This window comes from Myotis yumanensis, unplaced genomic scaffold, assembly GCF_028538775.1.
Source record: "Myotis yumanensis isolate MYYU_CA2020_CCGP unplaced genomic scaffold, mMyoYum1.0.hap1 SCAF_8, whole genome shotgun sequence".
Classification (NCBI taxonomy): Eukaryota; Metazoa; Chordata; class Mammalia; order Chiroptera; family Vespertilionidae; genus Myotis; species Myotis yumanensis.
In genome coordinates this window covers 50,819,758-50,845,035 of record NW_027223759.1, presented here as the reverse complement: position 1 = coordinate 50,845,035, position 25,278 = coordinate 50,819,758, and the positions used below count along the sequence as shown (strand labels likewise).

At 34.7% G+C, this 25,278-nt stretch overlaps 1 protein-coding gene and 1 non-coding gene across 6 annotated transcripts in view; one reads left to right on the top strand and one right to left on the bottom strand.

The window, feature by feature from the left end:
• Positions 1 to 25,278, bottom strand: part of COBLL1 (cordon-bleu WH2 repeat protein like 1) — a 146,374-nt gene that overhangs the window by 32,763 nt on the left and 88,333 nt on the right. For 3 of the 5 annotated variants that reach the window (XM_070422847.1, XM_070422850.1, XM_070422849.1), the window contains exons 4-7: positions 15,192 to 15,393; positions 12,695 to 12,923; positions 7,048 to 7,145; positions 6,699 to 6,935 (exon numbers count right to left, since the gene is read on the bottom strand). In XM_070422847.1, coding sequence (XP_070278948.1) covers positions 6,699 to 6,935; positions 7,048 to 7,145; positions 12,695 to 12,923; positions 15,192 to 15,393 — 766 coding nt within the window. Of the gene's footprint in view, positions 1 to 6,698; positions 6,936 to 7,047; positions 7,146 to 11,760; positions 11,800 to 12,694; positions 12,924 to 15,191; positions 15,394 to 25,278 lie in introns of all 5 variants that reach the window. The other 2 variants (XM_070422846.1, XM_070422848.1) reach the window with 1 other exon arrangement.
• LOC139015872 (U6 spliceosomal RNA) lies at positions 24,695 to 24,798 on the top strand. The gene has a single exon (XR_011472523.1). It is a non-coding gene; the product is annotated as a U6 spliceosomal RNA (small nuclear RNA).

The following is a 25,278-nucleotide window of genomic DNA, read 5'->3' as shown; positions in this document are numbered from 1 at the left end:
AAGTGGAAAGTAGAGGGGGAAACCAAACGTTATGTGGAGGAGAAACTAAAAAGAGGAATATTTCTTAAAGATTACAAATACAGGCTCCATTACAACAACCTTAACGACTCTGTGTAAAACTAGGATTTAAAAGTCATTAAGTGAAACTAAGATAAAAAAAATCTACTGACACATTTCATAAACACATGACAATCTATCATCTGCTTGTAAACCACAGTAAGTGTTAAAAGATAAAATTGGGTAAAAGATGAATAACGTCAAACATTTTTTAAAAAACAATTAAATCAGCTGTCAAAAAAGTAACACTCTGAGTATTAAATTTCACTTGCATAATACTGGATGGCAAAGTATTTCAATTTCTCAATATTTGAGTGTTTGCCGTAGAATGCAAAATGAGACCAAAGGAAAAGCCCAATCAAGATAATTCCTGACTGTGTTTCTAGCCAAAAGCAAATATCCTAAAGAAAACAAGGTGCCAGGCTAGTAACCTGGGGAAAGCTGCTCTCTGATATATACACATGACTCCAAGCCACAAAGTCATACAAAATGTGCAAAAAGGAAGAATTCACCCACAGGTTCTGTGAATTCTATGTGCGACAATTATGCACAACTTCTGTCCAATTTTTTCCTGGTCTTCAAATGTAAAATAGGGTTAAAATGCTAATTTGTCATCCAGGACATTCTTTGAACACTAATTTTATTAAAAGTGCTTCTCACAGACACTTGATTAGCAGATACAGGGCAGATACAGTTCTGGATTTCTGAACTCAGTTTCAATCCCAGAATGATAAGTCATTTTCAATTCCAGTCAATGCCATTGTGTCTGACTTCTGTCATGTGTGAAATAAATAGCGACCTTATGTAAATAACTATATACATACAATCTTACTGTATACAACTATATGGATTTCATACAATAATGCATGTGAGATGACTCATGTAAATAGCAGCAGGAGCCAAGTAGGACATATGCTGGGACACGAATGGCATTTCAAATCTTTAGGCAGAATTATATCCACATAATGCTCAAAAAGTACCAAGAAAAATTGCCGGAAAATTTCTAATTGGATAGTTCTTTCTCAGAGTGAACATTTCTATAGAAGTATATTCACCCTTATAAGGAAAAAGACACAAGGCTTGAAATCATGTGAAAGAGAAGACAGAGAAATTTAGGGACATGAAAAAGGACACTGTAGCCACAACAACTGTCTTTGAAACATATTTTTTAGGTGGATAAAATAATTTTAGATACAGTAATTTAAAAAAAAGGTTAGGATAAATTATTTTACTAACTTGGGTCTTTATTGAATCCTCTTTGGAAACTGCACGATTGTTTGCAAATTTAGCTCAGAAAATCAATAGGCTTTCATGTGAATAGTTTCAGTTTAAGCGACCAAATCACTATCCAAATACCTTAATTTGCCAGTATCGAGAAATGCCTTAGAAGACTGAGGCAAATTCTTAAAAACAGACATCCAAAAAGCATAAAAATAGATGAAATTGACAGGTTTTTTCCAAGCTACAGATAAACTGCCTTATTCATAAGCCTGTCTAAGGCAAACATAATACCAACGACTACTTAAAAGAACACTAAAATGAAATAAAAGCTCAAAATGAATAAAATTGATGCATTACTGTTATTTATCTCTCCAGATCTATTTTTTTTGCACTTCATCCACAAGAGGTAAGCATTTTATATTTCTAATATAATGTAACTTTTTCTAGTATTTTCTTTCTGCTTTATTAAAGGATGCTTTGGGGGAGAGGGGTGGTGAGATTAGAAAAATCAGAATGCTGTAATTCTGTTTAACAGCGCACCCTTGTGGTTTACTTTTTAAACAATAAAAACTACAGGATATGAATGTACCCAATATTCTCCATGGACTTGGAAATTATTTAATCATTTTTTTCTAGTTACTTTTTCCTAGCCTGCCATTATTTTCAATCATCAAATAGGTATAAAATGTCTATAATGATAATGACTATGATTGAATTAAATGTAAAACAAGCAAACAGTAAAATAAATAAAATTCACCCATAAATTTATAGTTCTGCTAAATTTCTTGAATATTTGCATCTGGCTACATAAACAACTTCAATTCAGAGGGCAATGTAATTTATATGCATTAGGTAATATATATCACATTTTAGTTATTGGTCTTTAATCATTCAATACAACCTTGCCAAAATTCTGGCTTTTATGTAAAATCTTAAGAAAAATATTGCCAAGAACTACCTGGGCCAAATTACTATAAAGAAAATATAAGCATTTTTTAAGTTATCCAAGTACTTCTGAAAATTTACCATACATACATATAAAATACTACAATTTAGTGATATTATGTGTGACAGACATTCTCACTGTATATACTATACCCAGCTGTGTGGAAGCAATGCTAAAAGTTTACTTATCGATTTCCTTGAACACATACTATGTTACAGAATTTTGCTGGGGAACACAATTCCTGTCCTCTAGTTGGGAAAGAGGAAAGGAAGAAAATTAACAAAGTTAAAAAGCTTTAAACCATAACATAACCCTAATGTTTATCTTTAGAGGATGGGGTACTTACACCATCCCATATTATGTTATATATATCAATAAAATATTATGTAGCCTTTGAAATGAGGAAACCCTTTATGTACTGATACATATCCAAAATACACCATTCAGTACCAAAAGGTGAGTTATAACATAGTGCATAATATATGAATACATACACAAGGAAATGTTATTCACCCATGAGAAAGCAGGAAATCCTGCCATTGCGACAACATGGATGGAGTTTGAGGACAATATAAAATGAAATAAGCAGACAATGAGAGGCAAATAGTGCATGGGAACATTTATATGTAGAATCTAAAAAAGTCAAACTCATAGGAACAGAGAGTGAAAAAGGTTGCCAGGGGGGTGGAGGATATAGGGAGAGGGTGGGGCAATGGGATAAACTTTCAGCTGTAAAATGAACAAGGTCTGAGGATCTAATGTAAAAATGATGACTATAGTTGAAAAACAATGTTAATAACTGAAATTTGCTAAAAGAGTAGAACTTAAGTACTCTTAGAGAGAGGTGGGGGAGAGAGAGATGTGAGGTGATGAATGTATAACTAGATGGTGGGAATTCTTTCACAATGTATACTTATTTCAAATCACCATGATGCACACTTGAAATATCTTACAATTTTATTTGTCAATTACGGCTCAATAAAGCTGAAAAGAAAAAAAAAAAGAACAAAGGAGAAAGAAAAAACAAAGAAACAAAGAAAGAATAGAACCCCCCCTCAAATTGTGATCAGTTTGTAGAGAACCTTGAATGCCCAGAAAGTAACAGCCAGCTATCCAAAGTCTTAAACTGAGAAGTGCTAATTACAAAATATAAAAGTAGCAACTTGCCACATTCTTTTATTATGAAAACAAGATGTGAAAGACAAGTTAAGTACTGATCTTCTCCTTACCCTCTGCCTGGGTTTCTCTAGGATCAGACTTCAGGAGAGAGAATGAAAATGAGGGACAAGTAGACATGGTGAAGAGAGATGGAGTGAAGGATTGCTCACTAATTGGATATGAAAATAAAAAAAATAATAAACGTCAAAGATGATCTTGAGCTTTTCAATATGGGACAAAAAAGAGTGAGTTTGATTTCCAATATTCTGATTTCCAGGTAGTGATGAGTCAAGAAGCAACCATGAGTTTAAACTGCAACAGGAAAAATGTTGGAATTGGAATTACAAAGTTGATGTATTAGTTTCTTAGGGCTGCCTTAACACATTACCATGACTGGGTGGCTTAAAACAACAAAAATTATTCTTTCACAGTTCTGGAAGCCAGAAGTCTGAAATCACGGTGTTAGCAGGGCCATAACCCTCTGAGAGCATTAAGGGCGACTCCTTCCATGCCTCATCCAGCTTCTGGTGGCTCCTGCCATTGCTTGGTTTGGGGCAGCATAACTCCAATCTCTGCCTCCATCGTCACATGACCTTCTCCTTTGTGTCTCTGTGCCTGTGTCTTCTCTACTTCTCAGGACACCAGTCATTGGATTTGGGCCCAACCTAAATCTAGGATGATCTCATTAATAGAGCTTTAACTTGATTACATCTGCAAACACTATTTCTAAGTAAGGTCACATTCACCGGGCGCTGAAAGCTAGGACTGGGGTATATCTTTTTCGGGGACATTATCCAAACCATTACAGTTAATAACTCAACAAATAACAGATGTTGTCTCTGAAAGAGTACAGTAAATATAGGCTAACACCATGAACTCAGGTACTTCCAAATTTAGAAAATGGGTAAAGAACAAATAAAATAAAAAAGAGCTGAGTTACCAAAAGAGAATCATGACCAAAGAAGAAGAAGAAAAAAAAATCAAGACCTAGGGCTCATCTAGTACATCTAATATGGCCAAGTTAAAAAAAAAAAAAGTGTTGAGATACCTAAATAGGCATGAATTCACATGAACGTAAGTGTCACACAGACACACAACTCACAAATAAAACCACAGCTTAATTGTTAATAATTTATAATGAATAAATTTAAGAACAAGTTAAGTACCGATCTTATTCAGCTTTTCTAGGGAAAAACAAATAATCCTCAGTCTTAGTAACAATGCATAGAAGAACTACCCACATGGCTTGATCAAAAGGGAAAAAAAATTAATTAGAAAATTTATGTATAAAGATGTCTAGTTTGCCAAACACAATATACTAAAAAAGAAAATATTACTCAACATGGGGGCATCAATGGGTCATAGAGCAGAGGGTGTGGATCAAAAGAAATCACTTTTGGTGCAGACACTGGTAGCACAGCCTGGAATTTTAAGAAGCAGACTATTAGAAAGACAATGGAGACCTCTTTGGGATCCAAGCACAAGGGAAGTTTACTGGAATAGATTGGATGAGGACAGCTGGAATAAAGACTTGTGAGGAGTGGCTAAGATTTATTTCTCTATAAAGAAAATGACAGACTTTAGTAGTTACTCCAGGGTATCATAATTTGTACTCCTATAATGTAGTTTTATGGTCATCAAAAATAGAAAGTAATCCTGAAAATGTTGCATTTTAAATGACTTACTATGAAGAAGTGTAAAGGGGTTACAGTTACAAAAGGAGGCTGTTGGCAACCCTGATGTGGACCCTGCTTATCTCACTCAGTTTCTATGTTTCTGGCTCCTGCCCAGATATGCTATAGGCTTCACACTCTGCATCTCTGAATAGGGTTTCTCTTGCCTGACGAATGCACTCCCACACATATCTTAAGACTGAACCCAAGAATCACCTCTTCCGTGACACTTCACCTAACTACCAAGTAGTCACCCTGGAAAGCTTGTTAGTAAATGATTATACCCTTTAAAAAGATAGGTATCCCTCTGATTTGTAAGATGAGATTTTACTATTATACCATAACCATTAGACTAGGTTATCTTAATAGAAATAAAAATAATAGCTTACTAAATGATTTTCCAGGTAACTACTGGGTTTAAGCGTATGTTGTCCTTTTCTATCTATTTGAGTAGCTATTTACTTTCTAAAGACACCTATAATAAATTACAATTAAAACCTCTTTTGTTTTTAAGTTAAGGAAGCACATAAATATTCATTAGTTTGTTGGGAAGAGTAAAATTACCTCAGCATTGAGTTTACTTAGCTTCCAAGGTGGAAATCAAACCCCTCACAGGGAAACTTCTCAGTATCCCAAATATCTCAACATAAAACCTGCTCTTAAATCATTTGTCTGATTCCTAGCAACAAAATATATGGCCTCATGTTCAATCACATTTACTTAAAACCTCATTTATTGTCCACATGAATAAAGCAAGGAAAGTACAGATTTTTATGGGCATGAAAAGTAATTTTGCAAATGGATTTCCACAAAACAGCATACTCCGGGAAAATCTGGGATTAAAGAGGAGCAATAATTAGAAAATTTGGGGGAAAAGTATACCTAGAACAGTGCTTTGAACATCAAAATATATAAAACAAACTGCAATACATTTTATGTAAAGATATTTTTTAAAAACTATAGAGTATCTATGTACCAGGCAGATGCCAGTATATCTCCCTGAGACTCTCTGAGTAAAGTAAAAAATATATATCCAGTTGGAAACTCATGAAAGTGACACAAAGATTGTGTTGCTGTTAAAAGAAAAATGTTCAAAAATGAATATTTCCATTCCTAATAGATACAAGCAAAAGCCTCCAGTTATTCCTTAATAGACTAGCACTTTACGGTTTACAGATGACTGATTTTCTTGAATGTGAAAGCTACTTAAAATATATATATTTACTCTTTGAAAAAATGTTTTTTATTGATTTCAGAAAGGAAGGGAGGAGAGATAGAAACATCAATGATGAGAGAGAATCATTGATCAGCTGCCTCCTGAACACCCCTTACTGAGGATTCAGCCTGGGCATCTGCCCTGACCGTGAATGAACCTTGACCTCCTGTTTCATAGGTCAACACTCAACCACTGAACCATGCCAGCTGGGCAATATATTTATTTTTTTACTGCATCATAGAACTGTACATATCTAGAGAACCTCTTCCCAGCATTAATCTTACTAGTGACTACTTATTCACCTTATTGCATATTAGTAACTGTTACTAACCTTATTAGTAGCCTATGTGGAAAAAGACAGGTAGGTAAGAGGAAAAATAGATGGTCCTGTGCCCAGCCTAAAACAAAACAAAACAAAATTCCGCACCTTATCTGTCTCATCCATACTCATGGATTTCATGACACCATAAGCTGGCCTCTCCTGGACGTGAGCGAGGTTCTGGGGGACGCTCTGAGAGGCTGACATCGGAGGCAATGGAGCCCGCCTCTTCTTAGGTGCGTCCGACGGCAGGGTGTTCGAAATGTATGTCTTGGAAATGGTATTGGACCTTGTAAAAGTTGGGCGATTATTACTCACTAGAGGGGTCGCTGGGGCACTTGCAGTCTAATAAAGAATGAAAAGGCAAGATCTCTATGTAAATTCAAGATAAAAAAGCAAATGTAATTAAAAACAGATTCGAAGAATCTTATAAAATGATAAATAAGGAAATACTTACTTGATCCCGCTTTTTCTTACTGCGCTGAAAAAAGCTGAAAAACTTTTTATTTTCTTTCTCCTTCATAATGTCGAAGTTTTGTGGTATTTGGCAGGACTCTAAAATAGAAAAAGAGGGCCTTTTTGTTCATCATATGTTCATTTCCAAGATTTCTCACAATTACTTGCCTTTGAAAAATGTGTTTTGTTATAAGAGCTACTCTTTATGGTCTACCATGAACCATGTACTCTTCTAGACACCTTATATCTTATTCAATTCTCAAAGTAATGGGTAAATTTAGTATTATTGTTTCTATTTCACAGTGGAGGAAACTAAAGCTTAGAGAAATTAAAATACTTACTCAGGGTGAATAATCAAAAAATTACAGAGCTATGACAAACTCAATTCTTTGTAACTTGAAAGTCTGTGTTCTACAAATAATTACCAACATTTCAAAGTACAAAGTTTCAAATTAAATGAGATATAAAATTGCTATATACAATTTGTCCCTTTGTTTATTTTGAACTATATTTTTGTGTCAGAGCTAAACTATGATAAAATGTTTTATTCTCTAAAACATGATTCATTATAGTTTCTTAGTACTTTATTATATGTTTCATAAATGATATTCCTTTAATCCAATAGTTCTAAACTAGGGGTGATTCCCCTGCACACCCCCAAAGACATTTGAAAATGTTGGGGACAATTTTGGTTGTCACACTGAGGGGTTAGGCGCAGGAGTGGGCAAACTTTTTGACTCGAGGGCCACAATGGGTTCTTAAACTGGACCGGAGGGCCGGAACAAAAGCATGGATGGAGTGTTTGTGTGAACTAATATAAATTCAAAGTAAACATCATTACATAAAAGGGTACGGTCTTCTTTTTTTGGTTTTACTCATTTCAAACGGGCCGGATCCATCCCGCGGGCTGTAGTTTGCCCACGGCTGGGTTAGGGTGAGGAGAATGTGTTATTGGTATCTGCTGGGTAGAGACCAATGATGCAGCTAAACATACTACAATGTCCAAGACAGCCCCTCAACAACATAGAATTACCTGATCCCAAATGTCAATTGTAGCAAGATTAAAAGAAATCACACTTTAATTAGAATGACAAATTTCAAGCCTCAAGGTAACATATGTAATACTTCACTCTCCAAAAAGTCTTTCTGAATGTCAACTGAAAGAGCCTACAAACAAAGACAAGTCCAACAGTGCTGTCACCTGGCCCAGATTGTCTTTCTACCATTTCCCACTAATGGGAACTATGATTGCTTAAGAATGATTGATTATTTGTTGATATCAAAGATGAACCTGTAATATCTAGTCATACCAGAGAGAAAGCAATCAAAGTCAACTGGGGTGGTTTTAAAATAACTCAAGGATAAATCTCATATGGTTTCTACTGGCAAAAGTCCAGACAATTTGGACTTAAGAATAACTCAACACCCTGGCCGGTGTGGTTAAGTTGCTTGAGTGTCGTCTTGTTCATCAAAAGGTTGCCAGTTCGAGCCGAAACTGGTTTGGCTCAGTGGATAGAGCGTCAGCCTGCGGACTGAAAGGTCCCAGGTTCGATTCCGGTCAAGGGCATGTACCTGGGTTGCGGGCACATCCCCAGTAGGAGATGTGCAGGAGGCAGCTGATCGATGTTTCTCTCTCATCGATGTTTCTGACTCTCTATCTCTCTCCCTTCCTCTCTGTAAAAAATCAATAAAATATATTAAAAAAAAAAAAAAAAAAAAAGGTTGCCAGTTCGATTCCTGGTCAGGGCACATGGCCAGGTTTTGGGTTTTGTCACTGGTCTGGGAACATATGGGAGGCAACCAACCGATTGATGTTTCTCTCTCTTCCTCTTGCTTCCCCTCTCTCTCTCAAATCAATAAAAACATATATTTTTTAAAAAAATAACTCAACAAACTGAAACATAACACCTATATTTAATTCCATGCATTCATAGTGATATAAAAAAAGTAATTGGTCCTCATTGTTCATCTTTATAGGTAACCATTATTTTAAAAACTAATGAAGGGAAAGAATCACACTTTCCTGCCTTTTTTGAATGAATTCTACGTAGGTAGACAAATAGCCGACATGGGGAAATTTGCCTTTTTAGAAATATCTCAACTAATAATTAAAGGAATGTTTGCAATAGATAATGACCATTTTTCAAATTTTAATTAACTACAATATAGCAATAATTATATATGGCTAACATAAAAAAAAGATAACTTGTGATTATATGTCTGCAAATGGAACTACACAATACCACCCATGAAATATTCTTGCCAAAAATATCTCAACAAGATTCTAGATTTAACTATCAACTTATAGGAAATAAGATAGGGAAATATGTGAAGTGGCATCATAGGACACAATTAGTAACAGTCTGAATGTGGGGAATTCTGTAAGACAAATGACCTGGTTTACTCAATAAATAAATTGAAAAAATATTTTAATAGAGAGATAAGGAGTGGAGATCTATAAATTTTTAAAAGCATCTCTACTAAGAAACATATGGGCTTTATGGTAAATCACAGTGTAGTCTCAGTGACATAGGAAACAAAGTATTATATCTAGAAACTGGTGGGATATAGGTAAAGTAGCAGTTAGGAGCAAATGTATAGCCTTAATTAAAATCTTATATTTACCTATTATTTAGGGGTAAATGTATAGTATTTTTATTTAAAAAGGAATGTTTAAAAATTAAATTATGACAAAGTAGGGCTATCCCAGGAAAGCAATAACTACTAGTAAATTAACGCAATATGCCCTACTAACATAAGGAGAAATATATTTCACAAAATAAAACTTTATAAATCTGATCCTTCAAATCTTAAATAAGCAATATGCATTTGATAGCATGAGTTTATTGACAATGCTAACAACTAATAGTAATTGATATGTGGTAGCACACCATGGTTAAAGATTTTTTACATGCCTAATTTATTTCTTGGAACAATTTTGTGAGGCAGATATCATAAGTTATCATTCTGAGCCCTTTTTCTAAGTTGTGGGATGTAAAGAATGGAAGCAGATAGTATCACCCCATTACATATCTGAGGACCTAGGTGATCGGAGAGTTTGAATAATGTCCAAAACACATGGACATTAAATGGTACAACTGAAACTGATTTCCATTTAAAGAACATTTTTTAATGACTTTTTTTTAAAGGAATGCTACTAATTCATTTTAAGATAGAATTCTCCACTAATTGAATGTATAAATACACAATGAAATTTAGTTGGAACAGTAGATGGAAAATTCACATACTGGTACAGTGCAATAAATATAACCACATTATTTCTTATAGTTGTAGTTTCCTGTTTCCAGAAGAGAGGCTGTAAGTAATGGCATGCAAAATTCTAAACTTCCCGATCATATCAGATAAAGTTAGGAGATGGGGGCCGGGGGGGGGGGGGGGGAGGTATTTACAGCAATTGAACTAACCCTATAGATTTTGACACTGTCAGAGGAGCTTTCTTAATTTTCCTATTCCAATGTCTTATGGTTATATTCATAACACTTAATACTCTGAATAAACCACATATGTTTTTGGCTGGAAGGGGTATTTGAAATCAATGCATTCAGCATCTTCAAAATGAGGCCAACAAGATTATGGGATTCACTTGAATGGCAAAGGTAGGAGCAAAAGCCAAGTAAAAGTAACAAAATAAATTTTGCGGGAATAGAACCACAAAGACAACTTTTTCCAATCTCTTTATTGTCATAGAAGTAGAAGGTTAAATCCAGACAGATAAAGCTATCTGCCCTATCTACTTGTCAAATGAGCTTGTCAATTCAAATGCCTGCCCTCTGATTAACCAGTATATACTTTACATAGGAAATTTTAATTCCTTTGATTAGACTCCTATTCATTAGACACTAATAATAGATAATCATACTATTATTTATGTGGGCTTAATTCTTGGAATTGGGACGTTCATTGTACCCTGGAAAAATTGAAAATGTGTACATTTTATTGTGCTCTTTTTTTTTTTTTTTTTTTTTTTAGTAGGGTGGTAATTATTACAGTAATCAACTATCTGAGCCTACTCCTTTTTAATGGGTGGAAGACTTCCAGACTTTATTATTATTGGCTATTTTTAATAAAGTTTTCACTATGAAAGGAATACATTTCCATTATAAAATTCTGTAATATAAAGAAAAGGATGAAAAGTCATCCATAGCCCTACCACCCAAAGGTAACCGCTATAAAATTTTTTATGTGTTTTCTTTCAGAAATTTCATGTAAAAGTTTTTTACACCTGCATTAAAAGCTAATTTTAGTATAAGCCATTTTCCAAGTTATTACAAAATATTCACAAACAACTTAATGGTTGCAAAAATTCTTTATGATTAATATACCCTGATTATTATGAAAAATAGTTCAATGAAAATAATCTAAGATTCTTTCAGGGTACAACCAAACTATCAGCATTTGTACCCAATAAAGATCCTAGCAAAATCGTTTTTTGTCTGAGAGTCAAGAATATATTTCTTACATTCTTAGGTTAATATTAATTTTAAAATATAATTATTGTATTAAATTGAGAAATCAAGGAAAACCTTATAAATTATTTTTCAGGAAATAAAACATGAAGATTGTCTCAGTTAAAAAAAATTTTACACATTAGTAATATTAAGAAAGAAAATAAAATTAGAAGCTTACTTTCCATTTACCAATAGAAATAGATATTTCACATTATGTTTTGTTTCTACTGATTCATATGTCTTACCTTGTAAAGATGATTTATTGGAGGCAGTAACAGAAGTGGCTACAGAGGAGGGGGTAAAAGAGGGTAAATTGACTTAAAGATGATGTTTGTTCAAGTATATAACATCACTGAGTTGCAATAGTTGTCTATAGACTTACATAAAGTACAATCTCAGGATCAAGTGTGAAGTTCCCTATGTACAGAAGATATAAGTAATTGCCTCCTTTACTAAACTTTTTCTCTCCTAATAAAACAGATTCATATTGAGTAAATAAGCTTGCATTTTTCTATTAGACATCATGCAAACCAACATTATCTAATTTTAATACACTAAATTTTTCTTTATAGATTAATATTGCAAACTACTGGTATTTCTATTTAGATAAATTTTGGAACTAAACTGATGCATTTTTTAAGCCAGTTAATTTTGGGTGCTGACCTTAGGAAAAAAAAATTAGCAAGAAACTTCCAAATTTGAATGATAATTAGGACTCTGCCAAAATCATGGTGAGTCTACAGTAATTCATGCTTGATTAGAACCATAATGAATTTAAATGTAAATTTTTTATTTTCTACTTAAATCTCCAAGCCACTAAGAATTAAGTTAAATTCCACTAAAAAAAGTATTCATAGGTAGATGGAAAAGTATAAAATGTGATGATAGCTAAAAAAGACGTTCTTATTTCAATTTCAATAATTGAAATCAAAAAGACATTCTTATTTCAATTTCAATAATTGAAATCAAATTAAAATACATTATATTTTGTTTATTCCCAATGCCATGTATTGACTTCTATCTATAGGATCCATTTAAAGTGCCATTATGAACTTGAGAAAAACTATACATAAACACAATACACATATACATTATGAACTTGAGAAAAACTATACATAAACACAATACACATATACATATGTGCACATCCTGTCAAATGAATAAAACAAAAAGTCTTACCTCTGCTGATATCCATGGCATATAATTCTCTTAGTCCCAGGTCATTAAGAGATTTTGTCAAGTCGAGTGGCTCCTGAGACTGATAATCCTTCAACAACAGCGTATGTAACGGATCAAACTCACATTTGCTGCATATAATGGGGGCTAGTTCTTGGAGTGACGCATGTGGGCTAACTCTCACTATTGCCTTCTGCGTTTTCTTAAAGTTGATCACTACTCTCACAGTTTTCTGAAACACAGATTAAAGCCATAGTTATACCATAATATACTGAAATAAACATTCTACAATGATGTCTAGAGTAATGAGAAATCTACAAGTATATATTCATACAATACACAGAATTTTTTATTTTAGTGCAAGATTTTTATTGATTAATATTACTTCCTAATCCAAATCAGATTCTTAGAAACAGTTTGCTTATTAAATATAGATTAAATTCATACCCTTGTATAGTAAAGTATTAAGTAGATTTAAATCCAAAAAGAAATGGATATTTTTGCTTTGTTCCTTAAAATATTTACTCTAAAATTAACAAACAGACATAATAATACAGAATTATGCATGTTTTATTCTATCCTTTATTTGTGGAATATTTACTTTTTTAATAGTTTGTTAGATGTCAAAAAAGGGTTATTTTGTTTAAAACACTAACATTTTTTAACTTCTTTTTGAAATAAGTTAAATGAGACAATCCACGCAAAGAACTTAACATGATTATAATAGAATCAGAGGCATAGAAAGGGAATGGATTGACTATTCTTGGGGCGGGGGGAAGGGGTGTGGGGGATGGGGGAAGAGACTGGACAAAAATCGTGCACCTATGGATGAGGACAGTGGGTGGGGAGTAAGGGCAGAGGGTGGGGTGGGAACTGAGTAGAGGGGAGTTATGGGGGGAAAAAAGAGGAACAAATGTAATAATCTGAATAATAAAGATTTAATTAAAAAAATAATAATAATAAAGCACTTATCATAGTGTCTGGCACACAGTAAATTACAATAAATAAACATTCGCTATTATTACTACCTATTGTCACTATTATTATTACTACTTTGGTTAATTTTAATATATTAGTAACTAGTATTAAAGTGTTCCTTATTTATATAGCTAATGCTTCTAATTCAAAATTATTGAGATTTTAAGCATTTGATCATTTTAATGTAACTGAATTAAATCCTGTATATAAATAGAACTTTGAAACATGTGACCATGCTAAGTGAAATCTAGATTGCAGATCCTCAAACTTAACATGTATTCATAAAACTGAAACACCACATATTATGCCATGCTATCACATAAATAATACTATCTCTATCTAGATAAATAGCATATATATCTAGATATATAGTCTAATAACCTAAATAATATTCAACCACCTTTTATAGAAAGCAAGTATGTTTTAGAATTGTAAAAAAATTACCTTTATTTGTAAAAAAATTTTTTAAGAATATAAAGAGCCCTAACCAGTTTGGCTCAGTGGATAGAGCATCAGCCTGCGGACTGAAGGGTCCCAGGTTCAATTCCAGTCAAGGGCATGTACCTTGGTTGCGGGCACATCCCCAGTAAGGGAGTGTGCAGGAGGCAGCTGATCGATGTTTCTAACTCTCTCTATCCCTCTCCCTTCCTCTCTGTAAAAAATCAATAAAATATATTTTTTAAAAAAAGAATATAAAGAAAATGTGAGAATATGTGTATTCAAGTCATTTGTAAATAAACTATTAATATGTAAACCTTTATATATTTCCTGAAGTTAAAAATGGTTGGTGTTGTTGCTAATGAAAGAATATTTCTTGAAACCCATAAGCTTCTACCTCTATTGCTTATAAAGAACAATTATATAAAGAATTGATAATATTAGAATATTTTGGTTAAAATTTTTGCTTAAAATCCATACATTACAGAAAACTGAGCCATTGTGTAGCTCAAATGAAAAATAATGTATAAGTTAATAAGTTACAACCACCACTTGCCAAGTAAATGAAGCCAAAAATATTTTAATAAATTCTTAAACAAATGTCTTTCCTTTCTTTTAAGTTTATTTAGAGATAGAAGTAATGAGCCATGGAAGAAGTGAGCCCATGCTGGCCAGGAAACAAGTTACAGAATCAAAATAAGGGGAAAGAGAGAGAGATAGAGATAGAGATGAATTTTCATTAAAAAGTTCTAAAACCTTCCTGTACATATAAAATATGTTTTAAAAGAGTAGACTGAAATACAGATGATTCATAATTGTCAGATTCTAATACTGACAAGTGATCAATAGATCACTTTAGAGCATCTAAAATCTAAAGTATTTCCCAAATTCTACTTAACCCAAGGATCAATAACCAACTGAATCCTAAAAAAAAGTGGTCTATGAAAATATGACAGTCATATTCACATCAAATTTGACCAGGAAAGGTGATTATATTTTATTTATAATGAACTAAAGATAATGGCTGGAAAAGCAACTTAGTATTTTAGCCATAAGACATCAAAATATACAGTGAAATTCTTACCTCTGGTATTATAGGTGTAGGTTTCTTCTTATCCAAAACTTTTGGCCTTAAAATTACTTTCTCCACCTCCAACATTCCTATTGGTGTGTTTGGCTTAAATTTAATGGGGTTCTTTTCAGCTGACAGCAGATCGATTGTGTAACTTGATGGATTCAAGTGATACTGGGCACAGAGGAATATCAGCAAGTCCATCATAGGTTTACTGTAAAACAAAAGTAATGCTGATCATAAAACAATTTCAGCAACTGTTAAAGTTGACTGAGGCACTTAAATACTGTGTAAAGGTCCTATTTCCATGGGTTGAGGTACAGGTTGACGAGTTTTACTTGAGGTTAAGCAGGTGGCCACTAATGTTTCCACTAAGATATTTAAATGTCAGTAAAAACAAACAAAAAAACACACAAACTATTCTTCAACCTCATAACTAGAGATATGATTCTGGCTATGGCTTTCAGACAGGAAAATGAGGCTAGGAATCTCCCTACTTATATGCCAATTTTAATTTAGTACATCTGTTTTCATATGCACCTCATGCCCATTCTCCTAAATGGAGTTCCCAGGTTTCTAGCTTCTCTGATTCAGTTTTTTCAGAGGCAGTCTCCCACCAAGGAAGGGTAGTTGTCTGACATTGTGTAGTGTTGGGGTCAAAAATACTTAAAGATTCCCAAACCGTCCCCCATGTTCAGCTCCCTACCTCAACCTCAGCTTTTGGTGGTTGTTGCCCATCCTCAGGCCATTCCAATCTCCATAGGATAAAGAGGTATGCTTTACAATAGTACCCTCACCTCCCTCCTCTCCCCCGCCCCTACATACAAGCGGTACCTTATTATACATATATCAGGGAAAATGAATAAAAGACTTGAAGTCCCTCAGTAAAAAAAAAAAAATGTTCTCGGGAATAAGTTTTCAGTCCTCAAAATATGTTCCCTATGTCTTTATTAGATGCTTTCACAATAATACTTAGAAATTTTATGTCCTTCTCTTGACATAACATGCTCATACATAAATTTGTTTACAGCCCAAATTTTTGCTTTGGATAGTACATACTAAATTTCACCTAGAGGTAGACTAGCATAATGGTATTGTTGAAGTTTATGGTAACAGTACGCTATGTGAGCAAATTGATGTTACATACCAATTCTAAACTTGAAAATGGTGCCTTCTTTTTCTGATAGTAAAAAAGGTTAAGAAGGATTAGGCAATGTCTAGGTAAATACAATCCAATATAATAAAAGCATAGTATGCAAATTGTCCCCTTGACTGGGAGTTTGTCTGGGAGTTTGGCCAGGGGGGCAGGGACGGCTAGGGGAAGGGAGGGAGGCCCTGGCCCACAGCAGGTGGCTAGGGGAAAGGAGGGCATACCCAGCAGGCAGCCAGCAGCTGCCAGGGACCCTACCAGTTCACGAATTTCATGCACTGGGCCTCTAGTATAATTATAAATACAGTTGATCTGGAAGAAGAGAAAGCTTTCACAGCCAACCTAATGGAACACTGTCCACTATTGCCTGAGTAAATGGTGATAAGTTCAGATTATAGCTCTCTTTCTCTCTCTATAGAAACATGTCAAGTAATACATATGAAAACTAAACTTAGATTTTGAAAATCATTTCTTAAAGGTATAGTTCTTTAGAATTTAAAAAACCAAAATGTTCAGTATTTTAGAAATACACAATATAAGTTAATAAGACAAAAGTAGCTATTGATGTAAAGTTTGTTTGTTTGGTTGGTTAATCCCTATTTTTTATCATTTGATACCCTTTTATGTACAAACATATAAACATTTAAGGAAAAACATTTTCCATTTTTAAAAAGTAAGAACAATTTAACACACTATATTTAACCCTTCTGATATGCCTTAATGAATTATTGTTTTAATCTGTGATACATTAATTTTATTATTTAATAGATAGGGCCAAGAATATTATAAAAATGGCCTACTGCCTCAATCAGTTTGGTCATCTATAATCTGTGGGTGAAAAGGGATTCTATGGAATGTTACCTCACAGGGTGATTAGACCATACATTCCTAACTGGGCATATCTTTGTCTTAAGCAAGCCCTGTCCATTGCTTTTATGCATCTAGGTTAATATACCTTTGAAATAAGCATAACCACCTTCAGGAGAGCACATAATCTTAATTATCCTGTAACTCAGTCCCTGCCTTGCTTTCTCCCACCTTCATGTCATCCTCTTTAGGATCCCTCCTTAATTTTATATGCATAAAAGAAACTGAAAAACTGTCAATTCTCCAAAGTATTTGAGATTTTGCTTCCCTGTAATTATCACCAGTTGTAGCTTAAATAAATTTCTATAAAAATTCTCCAAAGGTTTAGATATTTCTTACACTGAGAAGTCATTGCACACTATACCAGATTTCACGGCAAAAAGTTTTCATGCTAACATAGAGCTATATCTTGACCTTTGAACTCAACACTACCTAAATGTTTTCTAATAAAAAATGCCTCTTCAAAAGGCAACTAATAATCACAGAACTCTTTCTGACTTTATTATCTCATTTTATAATTCTAGGTTCAAATCTTTATTCAGTAATTCCAGAAGTCAATTTTGTCTTGAAAATATTCCCACACCCTGAAAGATAAATGCAGTAGACCAGAAAGTTCTGCAACAAACACAAATACAGATGGGGATTTACTACTACATCTAATAATGCTATTTCAAATTTCTGGGAGCATAATTAAATTTTGAACAACTGGTATTGGGAAAACTGACTAGCCATCTGATTGAAAAAAAAAAAAAATGGTATGTATTGGTCTTTCCTCTGCTCAGCTTCCTGTCAGCAGCATCTACAGAGAATAGTCACCACACTCATGGCCAGGATTTTGCACTCAATAAAAAAAGCATTCTCATTAAAATACATTTAAATGCTAAAAAAAAGTTATGTATCTACTTTATTCCTACACTATAGCAAACTCCACGTGGACCAGATATACAAATGTGAGGATACAACCCTGGGGGGAGGGGACAGAAAAGAAATTCATATTCATGTAATGTGTGCCCCAGAACACTGCCCATAGAACTTTCTGCAAGGATGGAAATTTTCTCTATCTGTGCTGTCCAATACAATGGACTCTCACCGCATGTGGCTATTGTGAATGAGAAAGAAACTATGAAGTGAATCTGACAAGCTCAGTGACCAAAGGTAACCTCACAGGGTGACCTGAACATAAATTACTAACTGGGCAGGTCATGGTGGGTAGTCACGCCCCAGGCCTATAACTTCTTTCATAAAAGTTTTATCTTTACCTAGGCAAGTCCTGTCCATTGATCTTGTGCATCTAGATTAACAAACATTTGAAATGCCAGAATAATCCCCTTTCCCAGACCCCTCTAACCATCCTCAAGGGCACACATGATCTTGTTGCCCATATACCATCCCTATTTACAGTAAATGTTCTCTCCATTTTACTTTTATTCAATCAGATTTCTCCCCCCTTAATCTACCACCAGTGAATTTCATGTAGTCTTCCTTACTTTCCCTAATTTGACCCCAAATGCATAAAGAGAACTGCCAAACTGCCATTCTCCAGAGAATTCCTGAGATCTTGCTTCCAAGCATGTCCTCAGTTTGGCTCAAATAAACTCATAAAATGTGTTGTACGTTTGGACATTCTTATGTTGAGCAGTTGAAATACACTGAGCTAGTGGACTAACAAGCTGAATTTTTAAATTTAATTTCATTTCATTTAAATTCAATTTAAATAGCCACATGTGGTGAGTGGTCACTGTATTGGATGGACAAGTGAATTGATTCTCAAAGTGTGATTCATGGACCATAGCATCAGTATCACTGGGAACTTGCTAAAAAAGCAAATTGCCCAGTCCCAGCCCAGATCACTGAATCAGAAAATCTGGGAGTGAGGCATAGCAATATGTGCTTTGACAAGCACTCCTACTAATTCTAATGCATACTACAGTTTTTGAAACAGTGATCTAGAGAGAAAAGGATAAAGGAACAAGCCAAATATACAGAATATCAGATAATGATAAGCAGTATGATGAAAAAATAAAATAAGGAAGGAGGCTAGGAAATGTTCTACATAGAAAGATACCATTAGAACAAAGACCCGAATGGAATGAGATATCTGGGGAATGCATTCAAGGCAGAGCTAACAAATGCAAAGGCCCTGAGGCAGAAATGGACTCTCCGTGTTTAAGGAAAAACAGAAACCAGTTAGCTACAGTGAAGACCTAAGAGCCTGGTGAAGACTAAGAATTTTACTGAGTTAGAAAACCACTGAAGAGTTCTGAGGAGTGATCTGCTTTACATTTTAAGAGGATAATATTCTGATTGTTATACTTAGAATAGCCTAAGGGAACAGTTACAAAGCTATTGCAAAAATGTAGGTGGGAGACGGTGATGACTTAGACTAGTCAGATTCCATGTATATTTTGTAAAGAGCTGATTAAAGCCAATGCAGGATTAAAGCCAATGCAGGAAGAAAAGGGTAAGAAGATGCAAGAGACAGAAGGAGGAACTAGCCAGTGGTAAAAGAACAGGACTGCAGGGACACCACAAAGTGGCAGGGCTGTCCAGCCGGTGCGGCTCAATGGTTGAGCATTGACCTATGAACCACGAGGTCATGATTCGATTCCCTATCAGGGCACATGCCCGTGTTGCGGGCTCAATCCCCAGTGTGGGGTGTGCAGGAGGCAGCCGATCAATGATTTTCTCTCATCATTGATGTTTCTATGTCTCTCCCTCTCCCGTCCTCTCTGAAATCAATAAAAAATATATAATTTCTTTTTTAATGTCAAAGTGGCAGGGTTGCTAAAAGGGCAACAGGAGGCCTGAAATGTTAAGTTACTGGCTATGTGATATACTTACTAACTTCTCCTTGGTGGCCTACAAATCATCACCAATGTCCTGGTAGATTTGGGATGAGTTAAATCAAGGAAAGAAAGATTTAAAAAGTTAAAGACTAAAAAATAAGAATCCAAAAATAATATATATGTAAAGTTAGAGCCAGAGGTGGTTCCAACAACATAAACCCTTGGGAATTTACAATAATATTATACAGGGGATCGAACATTTCACAAAAAGTAGAATAGGGGTTCAGACCAATTATATCAAGTCCTTAAGGAGCAGAGTGACTTCAAGATGTTATCAGGGTTCCATTTATACCTAGATCTGAATTTCTCTTTGGAAGGACCACCTTTTAGCAATCCTTATACCCAGGGCCTAATACAGAGTGAAGTCAATGTAATTGAAGGAGGAATTTATAGGAACCAGTGATTAATTATCTCTAGGTAATTCTGCTTTAGCATCCATGAGTTGAAACACACAGCAGACAATGTATAACTGAGATCTTTGTACAGTATTTGACGCAGAAAAAGGCAAAATTGTTGAAAAGAGGTTCATATGCTTTAAAACACATAGTTGTGAAAGCCGTGTTTTTTGTGTGTTTTTTGTATTTTGGTTTGTTTTTATTTGTGTGTGTTTTTTTAACTAACTTGACTAGTAGCCTTGTTGTGTCTGAAGCCATGACATCTTTACAAAGGCAGGATATTAGTATTAAGTCAGACTAAGATCTTTTCCAAAACCGCCTCGGATCAGTTCAAATGCTTGAAGTATTTAATTGAAACCTCAGCATTTGGCACAAAAATCACAGATGACCCTGACCTCAATGATTTTGAGGGTGGGAATTACTGACTACCTACCTCTGCCATAAAGGAGCCATACCACTATCAAAGTAGGACATTAATATTTAAACTGACCCTGCATTCAACTAGTCACAAAATGCACCCACAGAAAATGAACTCATCTCTTGAAAATAGTTATTTAGAACTATCCACCCAGATGCCAGATTACTTCTACCAAAAACAACGATTTTGGTTTGTGGATAATTATTAGGAGCTGATGTGCCTAACAGAAGTTGGCCAGCAGTTTTGACCACAGGATCACCACAGGAAGGATGCTTGTCTTCCTGTTTGCTAAGGCAGGAGCACAAGCCTGCAATCCACCTGAAACACGAGCCAAAATATTTATAGTTGAAAAGGATTGGCTAAACTAGATCATCACTTCCTCACTGAGCTAAGAAACAGTCTTCTTTCTCTATACTACCACATCATTTTGAATTTTGGTTTACTAGCTTACTTAACAGAGTCTTCTTTGCATTATATTATTTACAGATTTTTTCTAATTTTTAATAATATTTTTTATTGATTTCAGAGAAGAATGGAGAGGGAAAGAGAGATAGAAATATCAATGATGAGAGAATCATTGATCAACTGCCTCCTTCATGCCTCCTAATGGGGATTGAACCTCCAACCTGGGCATGTGCCCTGACCAGGAATCAAACCGTGACCGCCTGGTTCATAGGTCAATGCTCAACCACTAAGCTACACCTGGTGGGCTATATATTTTTTCATTTGTAAAATAATGTTTTCTTGAAAGGCAGATTTTTTAAAGACTCTTTAAAAACTCTTCTTTGAAATGGAGAAATCCCTATGAGATCTCCCACTTCCTTTTAGAAGTTACATGACCAGATGATTAAGATCATATATAGAATTAGGAAGCAGTCAAGATTAGAATGTTCTGTCTCCTAAAACTGTACTCCTTCAGCCACATGGTACCACTAGTCAGGATGCAGGATGGTGCAGAGGGTTTCAACAAGCTATAGGCTATCTGCCACAATTTTACTTCATAGATTGATGACATCACTAAATCACCCCTAAATCTGCTGGTGATGCTTTCTGCATTTGTGACACACATTGAGGGTAATCTTGTCCTAGTTTTGGTACCTGCTACATAAGACAAGAGTTCCACTTTTGTGTTGTAAAGATCCCATGGGGTATCAAAAATACAGGTGATGGTTCACCAAAGAGCTTTCAGATTAGCAAGATGTACAAACAGCTGCCTCCGTGAATTTCCAAAACCTTGGAGGTGTTGAAGCAAAGTCACTTACCAATAGGGTGGCTATGTAATTTATCATTCAGTCTGGGACACCTGAGAGTGAAAGGGCACTATTAGTAATTACTGTGGGATAATAGGTACAAATAGGAACTGTCATAGGAAAATGAGGATGCATGATGATAAGTACTTATCATGAATAGATGAATTTCAAGCATCTGATAACAGGGTAAACTCTATGAATAAAAGTATTCCTTATTATGATTCTTTAAATCTGCCCCAATATTTAATAAAATATTTTACACACTTTCAATAAATCCTCAAAACAATTGAGTTGAATTGGTTTAATCTGTCCCGTATAAATGCATACTGACAACCCAATTATACTTAAAAATGATAGTATGGAGATTTTTAGAACATTCCCTATTGTTACTGATGTTTATCCATCTTATGCTAACCCACCTAATTAGTAATGAGTTCAAGGATGTGTTAAAGAAAAATGACCCACACTGTTTTAATATCACCTTGTAATTTTTCAAAGTCTGCTTTTTTCCAATAGGTGGCACTCTACTCCATGTAAAATGCTCTTCAGCTCATTTGACTCACAGGTGCCAATCAAGACCTTGTAAGTATTAGTCTCAATTTACTATCAAACAGTGCTACTGAACAAGCTAATCAGGTCACGAGTCATGTGCAACATGTCTCCAGGTCATTTTATAGGCAAAGGCCAGAGAGTTAAGGTGACTTGCTTGAAGTCACAGAACAAGATATGGAATCAACCATACCTGCGATTTCTAACTTCAAGTTCTATGCTTTCTTTATTTGTGTTTCATTCGTGGCATTCTCAGATTTGCTCAAAGTGAAGCAAATCCCTCTTCATGGTAGGAGCATAAAAGAGAGAAACCTCCTCCTGTTTTGCACTGTGTTACTTCTACTCCCTCTTGCAGGAGAGAGTGTGCCAGTGTGGCCATAGAATGCTCTCCTGTCGGCTAACAGAGATTAATGTCAATCTTTTATCAAGTTTCCCAAATTGAAATTTATTTAAAATTGTCCCAGAGAAAGAGAAAAGAGGAAAAAGGAATGAATAGTTTTATGCAGTGAGGAATGATCACATACTGGGCAGACTATAAGGTAGGACCTAGGGTGATATAAACATGTACCCACATAGTTCCTTATTCTCTCTAGTGTCTAAAACAGTTTAGCTCCTGAGATCCTTCAACCTAATCACCCTTGATGTCAAGATACATAGAAATGCCCAAGAGTTTTTAGGCTGGCACGGTAGCCACCCTCAATGTAAGCAAAGGATTGCAAAGGCAAGACGGCAGACACAGGGTGACTCTTGGACATTAAAGCAGCAGTATCACTAAGCTCTCGTACCAAAAGATTGGTAAGCCAGCAGAAGACTGACAACCTAATTCAAGATAACAAGTTTTTAATTTTCTCCTAAGCATAAAGTCTATTATCACCTCTAACCTTATTGTGTTCCCTAATCTGAATAAGCTCTTTGGTAAAAAAAAAACCAAAAAACTCAATGTACAAATAAGTGGATTCTCCCAAAGCTAATGCTGGGCATTCACATCTCACAGATGGAACATTCTGAGAACACCTCTGTATGGTTTACATAAAATGACACAGGGACTTTCTAAAAATTTTCCCCAAAAATATATTTTGGAAAAAAAAGTCTAAAACGTTAAATGAAGCATGTATGTTTTCTAAATATTTATTTTAGTGTAATGTTGATACTATTCTTCAAAGGAAATTCATAGGTATACTATCAAAATAAATATAATATGCAAGGAATATTTAAACAAATTCAGAAAAGACGTTCTCAAAAGTTATATTAGAGATCCTTCACAGTGACGGGAGAAACGCTTATCAAAGAAAACCTTATGCGTTTAAACTTATTTAAAATTCCTCTTCCCTAGTCCCTGCCAACCAATTCCTGCATCATACTGTTGAAATGTTTCCTTTTCCATTTATAGTAACAAAGCCAGGAAGAAATTTAAATTATAATCTATGTCATGGGGCTTCATATTAGATAGCTAACATTTTTTTCAGAAATAGACTATATTTATTTTTTGAGCATTTTTTGTTGTCATCACTCAATATTGAGGGTGTTTTTTTTTTCCAAACAATGGGCCAGCAGTAGCTGCAATATTCAAGATACCTCAAATCAAAGTCTTAAAATATCCCAAATCACACTCTAAAGTATCTAGAATACCCCCAAGAAATCCAGAATCAAACTCCTAAAATATTCTAACTCACACAACCACTTGTAATAATAAACAATATTAAAAAATTAGTCATAGCATCTACAAGTTGTCATTCCTAAATTAAGAAACTACTAGAGGCCTGGTGCACAAAATGGACAGTGGTGGGGGGAGTCCTTCAGTCCGACATCCCTCTTACAATCTGGGACCACTGGCTCCTAACCGCTCACCTACTTGCCTGCCTGATCGCCCCTAACCACTCTGCCTTGGTCCCCACCGCTGCGGCTTCATCTGGAAGGACGTCCAGAATGACTTCTGGAAGGTCATTCGGCTGTCCGGTCTAATTAGCATATTACGCTTTTATTATTATAGATTAGGAACAAAGTCTCTAAATCAAACCCCCTCTTAAGAACACTGATATGGTGCTCACTTTGGCAGAACACATACTAAAATTTGAATAATGCAAAGATTAACATGTCTGCTGCACAAGGATGACACGCAAATTCATTGTGTTCCACACTTTTATATAAATGGCTAATCACAGGATTTTACACCTGAAACTAATATAACATTGTATATCAACTGCAATTTAAAAAAATATTCAAAAGAAAACACTGATATGAAACAAATTCTACTCTCAGAAAACGTTTGCAACCTTAAACAAAATTTAAAAAGCAATCAGCATTTGGGGCATTTTCATTTGGGGTATTCTTGCCTTGCTCTCTACTTGGAGAAAATGTCTTTGTGAGAAGAACCTGGGAAAGCAACCAGGGCCCATCTAACTATCTCTTCAAGGCATGCCATTTAAGTTGCTACCTCTGTCTCCATATAAAGGATTAGGGAAACAATAATCATTTTAATGAATTTATTAAATGGCAATTACATTGCATAAATATGTACTAAGCACTATGAAGAAAAGTAATGTTGTCCACATGTATATTATGGTATATTCAAGAAGATATGACACACATATTAATTACAGCATAGAACGATATATGATCACCAT